At 59.3% G+C, this 17,415-nt stretch overlaps 3 protein-coding genes across 11 annotated transcripts; 2 read left to right on the forward strand and 1 right to left on the reverse strand.

Moving 5' to 3' along the window:
* The first annotated feature begins 492 nt into the window (after positions 1-492).
* Positions 493-5,310, forward strand: HSF4 (heat shock transcription factor 4). 4 transcript variants are annotated; one of them, XM_059999043.1, is made up of 13 exons: positions 493-680; positions 1,309-1,417; positions 1,507-1,634; positions 1,726-1,850; positions 2,117-2,192; positions 2,335-2,399; positions 2,925-3,021; positions 3,245-3,398; positions 3,624-3,747; positions 4,256-4,361; positions 4,460-4,525; positions 4,653-4,722; positions 4,997-5,310. In XM_059999043.1, exons 1-13 carry the CDS (start codon positions 558-560, stop codon positions 5,146-5,148), a joined length of 1,395 nt encoding a protein of 464 aa, XP_059855026.1. In that variant the 5' UTR covers positions 493-557; the 3' UTR covers positions 5,149-5,310. The 4 variants fall into 4 exon arrangements, with proteins under 4 accessions (XP_059855026.1, XP_059855023.1, XP_059855024.1 ...); XM_059999040.1 differs by having other exon boundaries at positions 494-680; positions 3,271-3,398; positions 3,520-3,747; XM_059999041.1 differs by lacking the exon at positions 2,117-2,192 and having other exon boundaries at positions 494-680; positions 1,726-1,791; positions 3,271-3,398; positions 3,520-3,747.
* Positions 5,311-5,433: 123 nt separating this feature from the next.
* Positions 5,434-9,363, forward strand: NOL3 (nucleolar protein 3). 6 transcript variants are annotated; one of them, XM_059999044.1, is made up of 5 exons: positions 5,617-6,047; positions 6,475-6,589; positions 8,357-8,659; positions 8,810-9,133; positions 9,226-9,363. In XM_059999044.1, the coding sequence occupies exons 3-5, from the start codon at positions 8,365-8,367 to the stop codon at positions 9,231-9,233; spliced, it is 627 nt and encodes a 208-aa protein (XP_059855027.1). In that variant the 5' UTR covers positions 5,617-6,047; positions 6,475-6,589; positions 8,357-8,364; the 3' UTR covers positions 9,234-9,363. The 6 variants fall into 6 exon arrangements, with proteins under 6 accessions (XP_059855032.1, XP_059855030.1, XP_059855027.1 ...); XM_059999045.1 differs by lacking the exon at positions 5,617-6,047 and adding an exon at positions 6,350-6,374; XM_059999049.1 differs by lacking the exons at positions 5,617-6,047; positions 6,475-6,589 and adding an exon at positions 5,434-5,582.
* A 400-nt stretch (positions 9,364-9,763) lies between these two features.
* On the reverse strand, positions 9,764-17,412 carry MATCAP1 (microtubule associated tyrosine carboxypeptidase 1). The gene is made up of 7 exons (XM_059999068.1): positions 17,337-17,412; positions 14,130-14,754; positions 13,905-14,048; positions 13,491-13,623; positions 12,268-12,573; positions 12,066-12,163; positions 9,764-11,044 (listed from the first exon to the last, which is right to left on the reverse strand). The coding sequence occupies exons 2-7, from the start codon at positions 14,697-14,699 to the stop codon at positions 10,877-10,879; spliced, it is 1,419 nt and encodes a 472-aa protein (XP_059855051.1). The 5' UTR covers positions 14,700-14,754; positions 17,337-17,412; the 3' UTR covers positions 9,764-10,876.
* Between the last annotated feature and the right edge of the window lie 3 nt (positions 17,413-17,415).

Below are 17,415 nucleotides of genomic sequence, written 5' to 3' on the forward strand. Positions count from 1 at the left end.
AGGAGAACCAGCAGATGCCGGAGGAGGGGTCCGGGCAGGGGTGGGAGAGTTCGAGACCTCACGGTTTACTTCCACTGGTGCGGCTGCGGGGGTCAGTGTCGGGGCACTCGCATTTTCCGAATGACAACGCCCCAGGGTTCGGCGGGAGGGGGCCAGCTTCTCCTGCCCCCACCCTCCCGCTCTCAAGCTCGCTCCTTTCTGCCCCTCTAACCGAGGCTTCACTATGCCCACGCCATCGCCTTATAGGACTTTCCCAGCCCACACCACGCTGTGTACGCTGGATTCTCCCGAAGAACAAAGGAGGAAACAGCGGGCCTGAGAGAGGGGTGGGACTCGAACGCAGGTCTACCTCCCTACCGCACCCCGCCCCCACGCACATACTGCCAGTGCTGAGGCCGCGGTCAGAGCCCCGCCCCGCTGGTTCGCACGTGGCCCCCACCTGACCCGGCGCCGGGAGGCGGAGTAGGGCGGAGCGGGCGGCAAACGCAGCACTTTCCGCGGCTTTGACAAGCCAGCGGCGGCCGGGCCCAAGCGTTAAACGGGGCCGGGACTGCGCCATGCAGGAAGCGCCAGCCGCGCTGCCCACGGAGCCGGGCCCTAGTCCCGTGCCAGCCTTCCTTGGCAAGCTGTGGGCGCTGGTGGGCGACCCGGGCACCGACCACCTGATCCGCTGGAGCCCGGTGAGGGCTGGGGCCTTTCGACTTCCTCAGTGGTCCCCGGGATTCCTCCACGTCAGTGAACGTCCACGCTCACCCTGTCCCTGCCTGGGACGGGGCTGAGGGTCCCTTGATTCAGCCGTCCCGGGTATGCGACGGCTTGGAGGGGGTATTCGAGATGGAGGTGAGGCGACTTCCTCCGGGCAGAGGACAGGGTAGGAGACTTCTGGAGGAGACCTAGAACCCGAAGGATCTTCCAGGTCATTTAGTTCCCACCCTGCCCATCAGACAGATTGGAACACAGAGAGGCCAGGAGAAGGGAAGGGCTGGGCCTGGTTCTAGCTCAGAGTCACATCGCGGGTCTGGGAGCCGTCCGGGGCTGGAACCCAGGTTTGCCCTCTGCTCTTTCAGAGAACCGAGTACGGAGTCTGGGTGGGCTGAGATAGAGATTGTGGTCGCCCCAGGCTAGGCCAGAGCTGGTTCTGGCCTGGCCTCGTCCCACGTCCCCACGAATGGTAGCCTCGGTCCCCAGAGTGAGTGCGAGTGTGTATGCGCGCGCGCCAGAGCGCTGGCTTCGCCGTGGGCGGGCACCGCTCACGGTGTCGTCTGGTCTCCGCCCGCACGGTGGGTGGGCGGGCGGCGTTCTCCACAGAGCGGGACCAGTTTCCTCGTCAGCGACCAGAGCCGCTTTGCCAAGGAAGTGCTGCCCCAGTACTTCAAGCACAGCAACATGGCGAGCTTTGTGCGGCAACTCAACATGTGTGAGTCCCTAGGGCCGGGCGGGACGCGGGCGTGGGTGACTTGGTGCGGGGGGGCGGGGCAATTTACGCCCCCACGCCCTACTCCCTAGACGGTTTTCGGAAGGTGGTGAGCATCGAGCAGGGTGGCCTGCTGAGGCCGGAACGGGACCACGTCGAGTTCCAGCACCCGAGCTTCGTGCGCGGCCGAGAGCAATTACTGGAACGCGTGCGGCGTAAGGTGGGGGCGGCCTGCAGGAACCAGCAAACCGGGGTGGAGGTGGGACAGCTGTTTCCTGCGACTCTGACTTGAGGGTGCCTCCCACCTGCAGGTGCCTGCGCTGCGCGGCGACGACGGCCGCTGGCGCCCTGAGGACCTGGGCCGGCTTCTGGGCGAGGTGCAGGCTTTTCGGGGAGTGCAGGAGAGCACCGAGGCGCGGCTGCGGGAGCTCAGGCAGTGCGGGGGAGGGGGCGGAGGAGGATGGGGAGGGGGAAGGGAGGGTCTGGGTGAGGGGGCACTGGCTTCCAAGCGTTTCTAGGCAGCTCCTTCCTCTCTCATGCCTTGGCGCCTCCATCGAGACCAATGGGCCGAGCTGAGGAAGTCTGTTGTCTATGGACGGGTGATCATCCGAGTGGGCGCCGGTTCAGGCCTGCCATTCTGTGGGGGGTGGTGACCGGGCGAACTCTCAGATGCCTCAGCACCCCCCCACGCCTTTCCCCCAGGCAGAACGAGATCTTGTGGAGGGAGGTGGTGACGCTGCGGCAGAGCCACGGTCAGCAGCACCGGGTCATTGGCAAGGTGTTCCTCTCCCCCCACCCCACTTCTCTCTGTCACTCCTCAACGTACCACCCGCCCCCCAGTCCTGGAAGCCACCTGGAGTGCCTCGTTAGGGTGGGAGGCAAGGTCCAAAGTATGAGTTAACCCTTTGCTTTCTCTTCAGCTGATCCAGTGCCTCTTCGGGCCACTTCAGGCGGGGTCCAGCAGCGCAGGAACTAAGAGAAAGCTGTGAGTGAGAAACCCAGGGACGCCCCCACCCCTTCCAGGACCCTCACAGAAACCCAGGCAGGACTCCTTCTCCTCCAGAAGCCCCTTCACCTGGAATCCTCATTCTTTTCCCCTGCATTACAGTCTTCCTCACCCAATGGCCATCCCCCCAAGGGCCCCCTTCCAGGGCTTTCCCCCTCTACCCCGAACTCTACCACCAAAACCCCCACTCTCAGACCTCTCAGTTCCAGGACCTTAACCCCATATTTCCACCCCATCATCCCCTTACCCCTCACCCCAAAGCATCCCAACAGTAGAGGGTCTGGGTCTCAAACCACACTCCCTCCCTCCCTTCTCTACCCCCAAAGGGCCCCCATCTCTGGGGGGAGCCCCTTCTGCCTCTAGCATGTGACTGATGCCCTGGCAACAGGCCTCAGCTCTGCTGACTTGGCTGCTGGGGCCTGTGGGAGGGAGGTGGTGCAGGCTGAGGGGCATGGGAGATGAACCTACCCAGCCCCCTGCCTGTGCCCTGGCCACCCTGCACAGGTCCCTGATGCTGGATGAGGGGTGCCCAACACCAGCCAAATTCAACGCCTGCCCCCTACCTGGTGCCCTCCTGCAGGACCCCTACTTTATCCAATCGGTAGGTTTTTGCTTCTCTCTTCCCTAGAGCACAGCTTGGTTTATGGAGAGCCTGTTCCCTTTCCACATTCCCCAAAAAGAAGAGAAGATGGAGGCCAGCTTTCCCTCCCACCAGACCCAGGCTCCCCAGCATGGGCCCAGCTTCCTCCCTCAAACCTTCCCCCTTAGATCTAGCCCATGTGGTACTGGCTGGGTTCTGGCTCACCCTGTGGCTTGAGGTGAAGGGCTGGGCCTCATCTTCTACTTACAGCCTCTCCCAGAGACCACCCTGGGCCTCAGCAGCCCTCACAGGGCCAGGGGCCCCATCATCTCTGACATTCCGGAAGACTCTCCATCCCCTGAAGGAACCAGGCTTTCTCCCTCCAGTGGTGGCAGGAGGTAAGAGGGACAGGGGCTGCCCTCTGGGGAGCCTGTGGCTGAGGGCCTGGCAGCCCAGATGGCTGTGGGGATGGGGGAGAGGGCAGTGCCAGGGTCTGGCTGAAGCTTTTCTCTGGTGCAGGGAGAAGGGCCTGGCACTGCTCAAAGAAGAGCCAGCCAGCCCAGGGGGGGAAGGCGAGGCCGGGCTGGCCCTGGCCCCAAACGAGTGTGACTTCTGCGTGACAGCACCCCCACCGCTGCCTGTGGCTGTGGTGCAGGCCATCCTGGAAGGGAAAGGGAGCCTTAGCCCCGAGGGGCCCAGGAGTGCCCAGCAGCCTGAACCAAGAGGCCCCAGGGAGGTTCCTGACAGGTGAGCAGAGAGACCATTTTTGACTGTAAGCCCTGTGGGCCACTTCTGCAGCTAGATCAGCACTAACTAGCCCCCAGACTTCCCAGCCTTCTCTGCCCCTTGGTGGCTGGCTGGTCGGTTGGGCACCACGGTCTCACCTGATTTCTCAGAGCTGCTCTAAGGAGTACCAGCTTCAGAGGCCCCTAGAAAGTGGAAACATGTCAGTGGTAGGGCTCAGGAATCTGCATTTTAAATGCAACCACTGGGGTGCTTGAAAAGATTGTAAAGTACGCAACAGTTTAAGAACCACTGATGTTGATAATTGCATAGGGAGGGGACACAACCCAAACCTCAGGCCAAAAGTAGGAGGCAGAGGCACTGTGTGCCCCTCTACGTGTGTGTGGGGGGATCGTCTTCCAGCATTTTCTATATGTTGTCAGATTTAGATCCTGATGTATTCAGGTTCCTTGGGAACCTAATGGGGGGTGGGGTTGGGCACTGCAGGCCAACGGCAGTTTTCTGTGCACAGGGGGCCTCTGGACCTGGAGAGAGGAGCCCGGAGCCCGGAGAGTCTGTTGCCTCCAATGCTGCTTCGGGCCCCCCCTGAAGGTGTGGAGCCTGCAGGGCCCCTAGATGTGAGTACACCTTCAGCAGGGCAGAGGCATGGGGCTTGGTGGGGTCCAGCTGCTTGTGCAGCCTGGGGAGGACACCACTGACCCAGAGCCCCCCCTAGGTGCTGGGCACCAGCCTCCAGGGGCGGGAGTGGACTCTCATGGACTTAGACATGGAGCTGTCCCTGGTAAGATGGGGGTGGGGAGGGCAGGGGGTTCAGAGTTGTTCGGCCAAGCCCTTTGGTCTACAGCTGTTCTCCCTCAGCCAAAGCCCCAGCTCCCTCCCCAGCTGCTTCCTGGGGTTCTCTCATGCAGTTGCAGCCCTTGGTTCCAGAGAAGGGTGAGACTGAGCTGGCGGTCAAGGGGTTAAATTCTCCAGGGCCAGGTAATAATTGTGGTGACTTAGGACCTGGGGGAGGCCCATAGGGGCCTGAACTACCACGATTGCGTGGGCGGGGCAGTTGGTGTTTTGGAGGGAAATCCCCGGAGGCAGGCTGCTCTGCAGAGTACTGCTTAAGCTGCTTGAGCCGCTGGAAGAGAGTGGGGGGTTGAGAGTGGATGTTTCATCCTAACCGGAGGGCAAGGCGAGTGAAGCTCTCCTTCCCTGAAGAAAGGAGGCGACCGTTTCTCCCCGCTGAGCACAGCCCCACTCCTCCTAGGGAAGGACTCCATGCTGGGGACACCACTCCTGCTGGATGTCCAAGCCGCTTTGGGAGGCCCAGCCCTCAGCCTGCCGGGAGCTTTAACCATTTACAGCGCCCCTGAGAGCCGCGCCTCCTACCTGAGCCCAGGGGCCAACCCCTCCCCCTGAGAGCCCCCTCCACTCTGAAACCAGCCTGGCTGAGGGGTGGGCTGGCCGGCAGCACGCCCGGCTCGGCTTCCTTGAGCCCCTGCTGGAGGCTGAGTGAAGCCCCTCCTACCTTGGCAGCCCCTCTCCAATACCGAGCCCTGCATAAAACTGCGTTTTTTTCTGTGTTTCTGGTCTCTTTTCTCTACCGACCATGAAGCACAGAAGTCATGGGTGGGGGGCGACTTGGCATTCGTAGCAGCGTCCAGATCCTAGGGCTTTAATCGAGGAACCCTTGAAGGGTGGAGGTGCTTGGGGAGCCTGCCCCTAGTTCTCCTGCTTAGGCCCCATCCTCCGGGTCCGAATCCAGGGCTGGCGCGTGGCCACTGCGACCTCCGGGAAGCGGGGACTTTTGGGGTCACACCCAGCACCGCAGTGTATCCGTTCTGTGAGCCTGGGTAAGCTGGTCTCCTCTGAGCCTTGTCTGTGACAGGCAAAGATGGGTGTAAAACGCCTGGGAATTGCCGGGGTACTTGGGGCCGTGGGCTTAACTGTCCCCTCCCTGACTCATCCGGCGCGCCCGGGGTGAAGAGGGAAAGCAGACTACGTGTACGAGCCCAGGCGGTACGCGGCCTCTGCGGCCTGCCTCCCCGCGTCCCGGGAAGAATGGCCCCCTTTCCCCACCCCCTCCGTGTTCCCGGCAGCCCTGGCCGGCCCGCCCCCGCCGCAGCTGCTGCTTCCATCTCCACCGCGCCCGGCCCTTTCTGCCTCGTCATCTCCTCCCCAGCCAAGGCTCGACCAGTGAGTGGGGCCGCCGGGAGCGCACGGACCGGGAGCTCCCCGGACCCCCGGCTGCGGTAGGGAAGAGAAACTGAGTTTGGGCAAAATCCGCGCCCCACCAAAACCAGCCGCACCCGAAGGAGGTCTGTGAGCCCCGCCCCTCGGCAGGACTCTAGCTCTGGGGCTGGGTGGAGGGGAGTTAAGGGTTCGCACGTGCGCAAAGGCTCCCGCAGTTTTCCACCACCTTCGCTCCCTAGCAAAAGGACGCGCGGGGAGCGAGGTGGGGAGGGCGACAGAGACCCCGTCCACGCCTCGTAACTGGAGCTGCCTGGTGCTCCGGGAAGGATCTGGGCTGTGAGCACTGAAGGAGATAACTTCGGTATTCACTTCCTAAGCATTGAGTTTCAGGGTGAGGACCCGTACCAGCTGGTGTCTCTGCACCCCAGACAGGACAGAGGACGGGACTCGGGGTAACGGAAGGAGGAGGCTAACATGAAAAGAACTTGGGGAGGCGTGAGAGAGAAGGAGGGGCCGGTCTAATCTTCCTCCTCCCTCTCTGCACCTGTACAGAGTGGATTCTGTCCTCCCTCCCTTCCTGCACTCGATTTGGGGGACAGGCTTGGGAAGCCTCAAGTGAAGAGGGCAGAGGAGCCACAGTACGCAGTGCAGTGATGTCAGCCTAGTGGTGAGGCTGTATGTTGTTCACTGGGGTACAGAGGAGAAGGAACCAGTCTGCTTGTGGGACACTCAGGCATTGGGGTGGATGAGGGGACATTTGAGTCTTGGAGGATGGATCCACAGCATGGAGGGAGGAAAGGGCATTCCAGGCCTAGGCAACAGCATCTGTGAAGTTTGGGAAGTGCCAGTACTGAGTGGTGGAGGGAAGTGGGGGAAAGCCTGGCTGTCCAGGGGGTGGGAAGTGAACAGATAGTCTGGATTCTCTCTGATAAGCTGTGGGGGTGTGGGGGACAGGTAGTTACGGCTGACATTTTGCTTGGCAGGAGACCTTGTAGTTCAGGCTGGAGCAAGTCAGATTCCACTTCTGCCACTCGATCTCTCTGTGCCTGTCCCCTTATCTGTAAAATGGGGACAAAAGCCCTACCCCAGAGAGTTGTCAAAGTCACTGTTCTGTGGGGGTGATGGGATAGGAGTGAGCGGTACTCAGAGAGACTGTTACAGGAGATGAGGTGACCATGGAGGGGTTGAGGGAGATGCTGATATCTCACTGAGAAGTGGAGGAGCAGCATTTGTCCCTGATGGGACATGAAGGGAGAGAGAGGGGTAAAGGGTAGTCCTGGTCTCTGCTCATGGCCTGGGGGAAGGGCTGACACTTCAGTATGGCTAGGAGGGGTGAAATGACCAGGGAGGCATAGCATGACACCAGGTAGTGAGACCTGGGAAGCAGGATGGGGGCTAGGACCAAATCCTAGACCTAGAACCAGGTAAGGAGGTAAAGGAGGGACCCCAAAGGGAGGACGAGATCCAGGAGGGTGTTTTGTGGACAAAGCCAAGGCCAGGGGAGATGGGCTGAGAGGGGGAGTGGTCCAGGGCCTGACCTAATTGCCCTTAATGCCAGGGGCCTTGCTGCCTGGGTCAGGCCACCCAAGAGGAGATGGGCCATTGTCCTTGGTTGTCAATAAATGAACAAAGCAGATTAATGTCTGCCTAACACCTGCTGTTTGGAAGAGACAGCCTCTCAAAATGGGAGGATCTATGGAGGAAAACAGTGAAAATTCAATGTTTGCTGGTAGCTTTTGTGAGTTGGGCCCTGGGTACTTAAAGATGATGGCTGTAAATCATTCCCAGGGCAGCAGGGAGACAGTTTGGTCTCAGGTGATGTCGGGAGATCTTGGTCAGAGCTAAGACTCAAGAGAATTCAGGTATCCCTGCTCAGGTATTAGAACCAGGAGAGACCATGAGACCACTTTGGGGTTACAACATGGTGGTGGCATTGGTGAGGTGGTGCAGGGGCAGGGCCTGTCCTGGAAGGATGGACCTCAGGATAAGGGGCCTGGACTTCCTCCGGTGGGTGAGAGAAGCAGCGGAGGCTCTTAGCACTTCAGGATCTGGGAGTGGGGGGATTCGGGGCTCTGCAGGGTCTAGGATGGAAGTGAAAGGCTAGACTAAGTAAGTGGTGAGGTTGACAGAAATATTGGACAGACTGGGAAGAACTTGACTGCAAGCTGGGTGTGGGGGTATCAGGATCAGTTGTAGGTCTTTCTGCCTGTTAAGTTGGGGAAGCAGGTTGGGAAAGAGAAGTTAGTTTGGATAAACTGGGTCTGAATGGATCGCAGGATCTGCAGGTGGCAGGGGCTCAGGAGGGAGGACATGCTTGGGGAGAGCCGTCAGAGTAGAGACCCCAGTCACGGGTGTTCACTGGGGCCCTGGGAGAGAGGTCAAGGTCAGGGGAGCTCCGGCCCCCACTACCTCTCTCCCCCCACCTCCCATGCAGCCCCCACCATGGGCAACACGCAGGAGAGGCCATCAGAGACGATCGATCGCGAGCGGAAACGCCTGGTAGAGACGCTGCAGTCGGACTCGGGGCTGCTGCTGGATGCGCTGCTGGCACGGGGCGTGCTCACCGGGCCCGAATACGAGGCGTTGGACGCGCTGCCTGATGCCGAGCGCAGGGTACGCCGCCTGCTGCTGCTGGTGCAAAGCAAGGGCGAAGCCGCCTGCCAGGAGCTGCTGAGCTGCGCCCAGCGAACCGTGCGCGCGCCCGACCCCGCCTGGGACTGGCAGCACGTGGGCACGGGTGAGAGCGCGCGCGAGGGCGGGGCCTAGGTCACAGGAGGGGGCGTGGCGTGGGAGGAAGGAGTTGAGGTCTTCCCCAAAGACCCGCACGTGTGCAGGGGAAACCTTAGAGGGGTAAAATGAATCTGAGGCACTCCCACCTCCGCCGTAGGCTACCGAGAACGAAGCTACGACCCTCCATGCCCAGGCCACTGGACTCCTGAGGCAGCTGGCTCAGGGACCGCATGCCCCTGGCTGCCCAGAGCTTCAGATTGCGATGAGGCGCGGGGTCCTGAGGACTCCGAGGCAGCGCAATCCGGAACCCTCGAGGAAACTGAGCCAGAGCTGGAAGCTGAGACCTCTGAAGGGGCTGAGCCGGAGTTGGAACCCCAAATGGATCCTGAACCAGAGCCAGGGACGGAACCAGAGCCCGACCTGGAGCCGGAGCCCGACCTGGAGCCGGAGCCCGACCTAGAGGCTGGGGACGAATCTGAAGGTGTGAGGCCGACCAAACCTGGTGGGAGGGCGTGGCCTGGGGGGCGGAGGGGGGGTCCACCTGACTGACCACACCCCTTCCGTCATCTCTAGATTCCTGAAAGCCTTAAAGCTGACAGGCCGCTCCTCGCCCTAGCAGGATGGGATCTAGGATCCTGCCCTGCCGGGGTCAGATGCCACGAAGCCTCCCTCTGTCCCAGTACCACTGAAAGTGAATAAACTCTGGAGGGTCAGCTTGGACTCTGTGATTCTGGCTCTTTGCCCAGGAACTAGGGTGTGGATTTGTACCTCTAAGTCCCAATGACCTGGGCAGCCCTGTGCCCACGGCCCAGTCCTCAACCCCTTTCCATCCTCAATAGCCCAAGCTGTACCCCTGGAGAGTCCCCAGTGGGACAAGGGCCAGACCCTTGGGCCCTGCTCCACAGCCCTTTTATCCTCGTGAACCATTTGGGGACATGTGTAGTCACCAGCCCCACCTCATGAAAGCCCCTAGGCCTGGCACAAAGAGCCAGGAAAAGGGTACTTCTTTCCACTTAGAGAAGGCTAGAGCTCACCACCTTGGGAAGTGAGACTAGAAAGAGAAAGGGATCTCAAGTAGGCAGAGCCCACACAGTTCATTGTAATTGTTTTAATTGGCTTCTCTCAGGACTGGGAGCTCAGGGAGGGTTGTGACCAGTTAACTGGCACACAGAAGGCGCTCTATACATATTCACTGACTAAATGAATAAGGACTTTGCAGCTGTGTTTCCAAGTTTTCAGATGGGAAAACTAAGGCCAAGGGAGGGAGTAGGACAGGGTCAACCTCACACAGCTGAGTCTGAGATGAAACTGGAAGTAACAGTTATCTTGGCACCTCTCCTGGTCTAGGAGGGGTCAGAACTAGGAACGAGGGGCCTGCCCCTCAGGCTTAATTGTGGCTGCTGCCAGGCTATGCCAACCTCTGCCAGAGACCAGCTGTGAGGGTGTGGGCAAAGACAGGGACAGTAGAGGCCAGTGCAGGGGATGAAGGCAGGGCCAGGTGAGAGCTTGATTCGCAAGGGTGTGTGTGTGTGTGTGGAGCTAGGAACAATTGGTGCCTTCCAGAGGAGCCCTGTTCCCTCCATCAAACCTTCAGAAACTGCTGCGTCCCAGCCCCAGTAAGTAGAGCACATAAATAAGGAATAAATACATGACAGTGGGAGAGGCAAAATGCTGGAAAACACACCCCAGCCCAGCTGGGTCTCTACTACCAGGATCCCTGCTCCTTGAGTCTGTGTGAAAGCCAGGACCTCAGGCTCAGGCAGTCACCCCCAGAAGAAGGGAGATCCCCACCAGGACCCAGTGAGAGGTAGACAGCATGAAAGCTGAAGGAGCACCAAGGGGCCAGGTGGGGAGGAAAGGACTGGAGTATGCAGACACCCAAAGCCATCTCGTGCAAGAACAAGTTTCTACTCCCAAGCCACCCCCTCATCCCCATCCAGCTTCCCTCCTGCCCCCAGGCTTTTCCTCTGCTCAAAAGGCAGCTGGAGACAGGAGGGCAGATTTAGTTTGCCTGACATGCTGCTGTTGGCCTTCAGGGTCCCGGGAGGCTAGCAAGGGGCACAAACTCTCTGCTGTTGCCTCTCCTCCCTCCTGAAATGCTTCTGCCCTCCCCATTCCCCAAGAAACACGCAGGCTGTGGAAGCACAGAGCAGCCAGCTTCATGTTCTGGGGGCTGATCTGGAGCCCTCTTTCCAGGGCCCCTGCCTGTAGCCCTCAAGCAGTATCAGTCATCAGGCAGCAGGCGGCCCAGCTCTGCCTCATCCAGCCGGTTGGTGGTCATGATGTGCTCCAGCTGCTGCCGGTAGCGTGCTAAGTCCTGCATGAAGTGGGGCACCCGGGTTTTGTCCAGCACCCCATGGGGCCGAAGGTGATCTACATCCTCATAGGACACCTGCAGGAAGAAAGCTGGGCCTCAGGAGTAGGCAGGGTGCCCTGGCTTTCAGGCAGCTGGTCCCAGCTCTCTTGCAATGGCCCATAGCCCTTTGCTCCTGCAACTCCTCCCTCTCCCCTCCTGATCCACTCCCAATGTTATGTACCCTGAGGCTCAGTCCTGGGTGTTTGCTCTTTCTCTCAACACCTTGTTTTATCATCTACGTCCTACAACCTCACTCCTGTCTCCAGTCCAGCTTCCCCCCTCACCTCCAAACCTGGGTATCCAATTGCCTTCTGAACGCCTTCCCCAGGATATCCTTCAGGCACCTCAGACTCCCCATATCCAGCATTACTGGGTGCCAGCCTATGCCATCCCCACCCTCCTCACAGCCCCCTAGGTCACATTCCAGGTGGGCGCGTAGTATCTGTCACCCTCCCACTCAGAGTGGCCACTGAGTTAAAAAGATCCACTCTGAAGATCTCTCCAGCTTGCTGCTTCCCCTCCATCTGCACGGCCACTGCTGGGTTATGCCAGACCACCGTCGAGTCTGCAGAAGTGATTGGAAAGGCCTCCTCCTTTTCCCCCTGCACTCTCTTCCCTAGGCCTCTCCTCCCATATGACAGAGGGAGCCTTCTAAGGCAAACCATCTGTGCCACTCTTCTGCTCAAAGCTCCTAGGATTCCCCATTGCTTTGGATGAAATTCGACTTCCTCAGCCTGGCACAAATACCCAGCGCCAAGGACTTGTTCCCTGGCCATTTCTCCAGCCTCCTTCCCCAGGCCTTCCTGACTGCTCCCTTGGCCTGGAATGCTCTCACCTCCTTTGAAGTGCAGTGTCTACACACACACCTGTGGGCTGGCTCAAGCACCTATATTGGCTGCCAGACTGTCATTTCACCTCCTGTGCTCACCTCCACCCACGTTCCCCCCATCAGAGAGGCCTGGCACCCAGTCCTCAGTTGAGTTCCAATCAGAGGCTCAGGGAATACCGCAGTGATGGGGAGAGCTGGCTGGGCCCTCGAAGGCCCGTGGTCCCTCACCTTGCCCAGCGAGGTCAGCAGCGGGAAATCGATGGTCTGGCGATGCCGCAGAATGCGCACGATGCCATCCAGGTACACCTGATCCTTGCTGAAGCAGCCTGTGGACACGGGAGGGCCGTGAGCCCTAGGCCCAAAGCCCCACCTGAACCCCCCCCGCACCCCTGCCACAGATCAGGACACTCCCCACTGCACAGGCGCCCACCGGGCAGCGAGGTGTCAGTCTGGCCGCGCTTGGCGCGCACGCAGTACTCCCAGCGCACGTCGGCGTCCTGCACGTAGCGCGCCAGGTCCTGGAACAGCTGGCGGAAGGACATGTGCGCGGCGCGGTGGATGGTGTAGTAGAGCAACGCGGCGCGCCACAGGAAGGGCTGCTTGCGGAACAGCACACTGTGCAGGCTGGCCAGGCCCTCCTCGGTGGGGTTCGCTGGCCGCAGCCCATACTGCAGCCGGCCCTCGGCGCTGTGCCACGGCTGCCGCGCGTTGTTCACGCCCCGCAGGTAGTGGGTACCTGTGGGGTGGGCGAGGGAGAGGCTGCGCTGGGCCGCACATCCAAGGGACCCTCCTGCCCAGCCTGGGTCCTGGTCTGCCCAGCTGGACCTCTAGCCAGCGACTCACATATCCTTATGCCTCTAAACCTAGGCTCTTACACAAGTCCCCTCCACCCCAAACTCAAACTCACCCAACCCCAGGCAGCATGAAGACTCTCCTCAGGTGAACTCACACCCAAGGATCCAGAGTCTCACATACATGAACCCTCCCTCACCCGTCCAGGGCTACACACACCCACACAAACTCTCCCAAACTCACACTGCCCCCCAACCCCCAGAGAGGTGCAGGAACTCACACACTACCCCAGCCCCACATCCTGCATGCCCATATCATGCTGATGTCCCCAGCAAAAACCATCTTTTGCCCAGAGCAACAGGATTCTTGATGAGGAGGGACAGACAGAAAAGAATAGTAATTAGTGTCCCATGCTCGCTTTTCCAGGCTGGCCCTAACCCCTCCTAAACCCAGCTCTGTGTGTTTTCAGCTAATTCCATTCCCAGGATCTGAACTTCCACCCACCGGGGAGGGCCTGCATGTTGGCTGGGCTTGTGGGACCCTTAGGGCTCTCCCTCTGGCCTGTCTGGGCCTCAGCAGTCTTGCCCCACTGTCAAGGGAAATCATAGAGGAAGTAGAGGGAGGAAAAGATACCCAGAAGGAACAAGAAATGAGGGTGAGCCCAGAGAGTGGGCTGGCATGTTCTGGCCTATGTCTGTGAGCCAGAGGAAGGAGGTAGCTGCTCCTGAAGGGAAGGGGCCCATCCTCCGGAGGGAAGGGGAAGAAAGAGAGGGGGTGGGGTTACTGGAGACCCTCACTGCCCCCCCCTTGTCCCAGCCCCCTCTCACCCCTACCCGCCCACCCGCCTACCCACACCCTGACCTATCTCGTGCCGCAGCATGCCCTCCAACCAATACTGGCGGGCTCCAGTCAGGTTGATGGCCAATGTTGGTCGGCTGTTCTCCACCATCATCACTGCCTGGGACAGCAGGTCCTCACTCAGCTGCACCACAACCTGCAGGCGGCAGAGCCCTGAGCCATGGCCACCAGCCCAGGGACCAGTGTGCAGGTGGGCCCACTGATGCCACAAGGCAGCCAGGCTGGACACTTGGCCACAACACCTACCCTTCCCCACCACTGCCTGGAGCCAGCTCCCACCTTACCGGGGCAGGGGCAGGGGCAGGGCTTGCCCGAGGTCACTAGCTCCATCAGTGTCGAGCTGGGCCTGGCATTGCCCACTCAGCAGCCTGGTTTGGAGCATGTGGAAAGGGGGCCTCGCAGGCAGGGTGAACTCACCTCCCCAGCGCAGCCCTCCTTCTGCATGTATTTGCGCACAATGGACCAGATCTGGCACTTGGTCAGCAGCTGGCCCCCAGTCGCAGCCTCAAAGCGTTCATAGGTACCAAACTTCTCCAGGACAGCCTCAATGATGCCAACCGCCTGCACAAAGGGCCACAGTGGCAGGTCAGGCCAGGCCTCTCAGGTGGTAGGGCCAGGGTGAGGTGGGCAGTCTGGACTGACCTGATGGAGGAACTGTCCAGAGGCCTCACTGTACTTCCCCAGCACAGCCGTAGGCATGGGCTCCTGATACTCGAACTGTGGGTTGTAGGTGTAATGGGACTGGAAGAACTTGTCCCGCTCATGGTCCATGTTGGTTGGCCGCAGGGCCACCAACATGCAGGGGCTCTTGCTGGCACCACGGCCTGCACCCTTGCGAGTCTTAGCAATGTGAGGCAGGGAGGCCGCAGGCCGCAGGGTGCCCCCACCTGGGTCCCGTCCCTGTCCAGGTGGCGCCCGACCCTGGGTGCTGCCCCCCCGCCGGCCAATACTGTTTACGGTGTAGGTGCTCTCACTGCGACGCATGTGGCCACGGTGGCCCAAGTGCAGCTCTGAGAAGGGCTGCGGCTCAGGCCGGGGCCGCAGGGCTGAGCGGACTGAGAGAGCCAGGGGCAAGGCCAGGGACCGAGGCCAGGGGTACAGTGCTGTCCCATCTCGGTCTGAGGGCCTCAGCCTGTGGCCCAAGGATGAGGGACTGGATGGCGGGCTGGGGGGTGCCTGCTCATACACCTGAGCCCCTGAGTCCAGCACCATCTGTCCTGGTGGTCACATCCAGCTGGGTCACTCCAACTCCCCACACGGTCGACTTCTGGAGACACAGAAAGGCATGTGGAGACCAGCATGAGTGGGTGTGGCCTGAGGACCAGCAGGCCTTGTGCTCCATCCACACTGCCCTTGCTGGGCCTTTGGTGGGCCCAGGACCTGACGCCAGGTTCTAACCTGACCCCTCACCTCCACCCTAGTGTCCATCCCCTCCAGCAGGCTCACCCAAGCAAGCTGGACTGGGGGAAAGCAGGAGGAAGAGTCTCATACACCCAGCTAGATGGTGGTTACTCAAATCCCCTTAGACTGTGAGCTTCTGAGAGCAAGGCCTAAGCCCTTATTCATGATTCTTCTAATCCCTGTGCTCAGCGCCCACCCAGACTGGGAGTTTGGTACAGTGTAGCCTCAGCTGCCAGGATGACAGGTGAGGGGGTCTCACTACCTTCTACCTATGGCATTTTCTCAGTCTCACCCCGCCCCTCCCTCCTGGCTCCATCCACTTCCTCCAGCCCATTGGGATTGGGCCTCAGTCAGTTTGAATGCCTGCAGGCCCCTTGCTTATGCTAGTCCCTCCACCTGGAATGCTCTCTCTCCCGGGGCCATCTGCTCAAATCCAAATTAGAATCAGCTTTTGGTGAGCAGAGGGAAACTTCAGCAAATCCAAGCCAATCCCTGGTCTGTCCCCTAGAGTCATCTTTCTAGTGGTCATCCAAGGCCAGTGTCAGGACACTCACCCCTGACTCTACCAGGGCTCAGTCCAACCCAGTCTCTCCCCAGAGACTGACTGAAGGCTCCAGCCTCCAAACTCTCCTGCCTGCTCAGGGACATAATTCCAGCATTCCTCTCCTTTCCTACATCTCCTGCACCATCAATCTCTTCCTCTCTACTGGATTCTTCCCATCAGTATAAACACATGTTGTTATTTCTCCATCTTAAAAAACAAAACAAAACCCTCACTAGACCCCACATGCTTCCAGCTCCACTGCATCTCCCTCCAGCGGTTTCCTAGGGCAACACAACACCTCAAGTCGTCTATACTCAGTCTCCAATCCCTTCTTTCCTGTTCTCTCTTCAATTTCGCTTCAAGTGGGGGCTTTTGTCCCCCACTCTCTATCAAAACTGATCTGACCAAGGTCACCAATGATCTTCGTATTGATCAGCAGAATTTGACAAATTTAATGACTTCATCTTGGCTTGGCCATGTTCTCCACTCGGTTCCCAAATACACTGGAACATGGTTCTCCCACCTCACTGGCTGTTTGTTCTTGGTCTTACTTGCTGGTAATCCCTATCTTTCTGACCTCTTGACACTATAATGTCCAGAACTTGGAAAATTCTCTCCTCTTCTCCGTTTATGCTCACTCCCTAGGTGATCTCATCCACTCTCATGGTTTTAAATATGTCAGCCCAAACTTCTTCCATGAACTTCAGACTAGTGTTGCCAGTTCTCCGTTCAACATCTTTACTTGAACGTCTAACTGAACATGTCCCCCGTCTGGAGTGCTTTCCCCTCATATAACTGCAGGGGTCACTCTCACTTTCCTCAGATTTCTGTACAAATATCTTTTTAGAAAAGCTTCCCTAACACACCCTCTATAAAATAAACCTACCCTAGACACTCTCCACCACAACCTCCCCTTCTCCACAATATTGTCCTATGATGCAGTTATCACCATCTGAAGTACAGTACAAGTGAGCTTATCTGTTTTCTCCTTTTAAGTGTTCACAGCTGTGTCCCCAGAACAGTTGCTTAATAAAGGAATGAAACCAAGAGCCTTTGTCCTTCTCAGAACTGGAATCATCCCTGCACTTTGCTTCCCCATCTAGTTCTGATCCCCTCCCCCTCCTCCCGGCACTCTGCCTAGTGACAAGCTGCTGGAAAAGATTTCAGGCCTCAGGCTTCCCTCCCCTGAACTAACTATACACTTTTCTGGATTCCTCACTGGTCTCTGGGGCCTCTGCTTGTACTAATCCCCTTCATCTCCACTTCTTTCATTTGACCTACCTCTTTGCAATTACCAGAATATGCCTGTTTCTTTCATGTCTCAGGTCCTTCTGCCAAGAATGCCCTCCCAATGTCTCCCCGTGGCAAACTCCTTAACCATTCTTCAGGACTTGGTTTAGGCCTCACTTCCTCCGGGAAGCCTTCCCAGCGTCTTAGAGGTTCCCAGTGCCCAGGCGGCTTCTTTACCATCCTAGGCTGTCACTGTTGGAGCCTAGGTCCGTGTCCCCCCATCATCCCCTGAACTCCCTGAGGGCAGGGACGGGTCCGATTCACCCCCATGACCAAAGTAGCCAGCTCTAGATGCAGACTGAATGAAAGATGGTTGTGGGAGGAGCCCAGGCTGAAGGCGGAGTCTGGTGATAAATGAGAGGGTGTGGCCTGAGCCAATAAGAAACTCCGGGAGAGGATAACGTGGAAGAGGAGCCAATGGGGACTGGGAGATCGAGGAGGGGCGTGACCTCCAGCCAATAAGAGGCGGGGGATGGGGCAAAGGGAGTGCCCAATGGAGGGCGGGGCCGGAGGACAATGGAGCGGGGTTCCCTGGTGGATGAGGAGGGGTCGCGTCGAACGCCTTCTCGGCCTCTCGGGGGTGGGGGGATTCCGTCCGCGTGCCGCGCCCCCACCTGTTCAATTCTCTTCTCGCCGCCGCCGTTCCCACTCCGCAACCCCGGCCGCCGGCTGCCCAGCCCTCGGGAGCCGACA

Source organism: Delphinus delphis, chromosome 20, assembly GCF_949987515.2.
Source record: "Delphinus delphis chromosome 20, mDelDel1.2, whole genome shotgun sequence".
NCBI classification, from domain to species: domain Eukaryota; kingdom Metazoa; phylum Chordata; class Mammalia; order Artiodactyla; family Delphinidae; genus Delphinus; species Delphinus delphis.

Excerpts from the sequence above, each read along its gene's own strand:
- HSF4 (XM_059999040.1), top strand. The coding sequence starts at position 558 with ATGCAGGAAGCGCCAGCCGCGCTGCCCACGGAGCCGGGCCCTAGTCCC. Across the intron at positions 1,635-1,725 it reads TGGAACGCGTGCGGCGTAAG|GTGCCTGCGCTGCGCGGCGA; the intron begins GTGGGGGCGGCC and ends TCCCACCTGCAG. Across the intron at positions 4,362-4,459 it reads AGCCTGCAGGGCCCCTAGAT|GTGCTGGGCACCAGCCTCCA; the intron begins GTGAGTACACCT and ends AGCCCCCCCTAG.
- NOL3 (XM_059999049.1), top strand. The coding sequence starts at position 8,365 with ATGGGCAACACGCAGGAGAGGCCATCAGAGACGATCGATCGCGAGCGG. Across the intron at positions 8,660-8,809 it reads CTGGCAGCACGTGGGCACGG|GCTACCGAGAACGAAGCTAC; the intron begins GTGAGAGCGCGC and ends CCTCCGCCGTAG.
- MATCAP1 (XM_059999068.1), bottom strand. The coding sequence starts at position 14,699 with ATGGTGCTGGACTCAGGGGCTCAGGTGTATGAGCAGGCACCCCCCAGC. Across the intron at positions 12,574-13,490 it reads CATGCTGCGGCACGAGATAG|GTACCCACTACCTGCGGGGC; the intron begins GTCAGGGTGTGG and ends CCCACCCCACAG. Across the intron at positions 12,164-12,267 it reads GACTGACACCTCGCTGCCCG|GCTGCTTCAGCAAGGATCAG; the intron begins GTGGGCGCCTGT and ends CCGTGTCCACAG.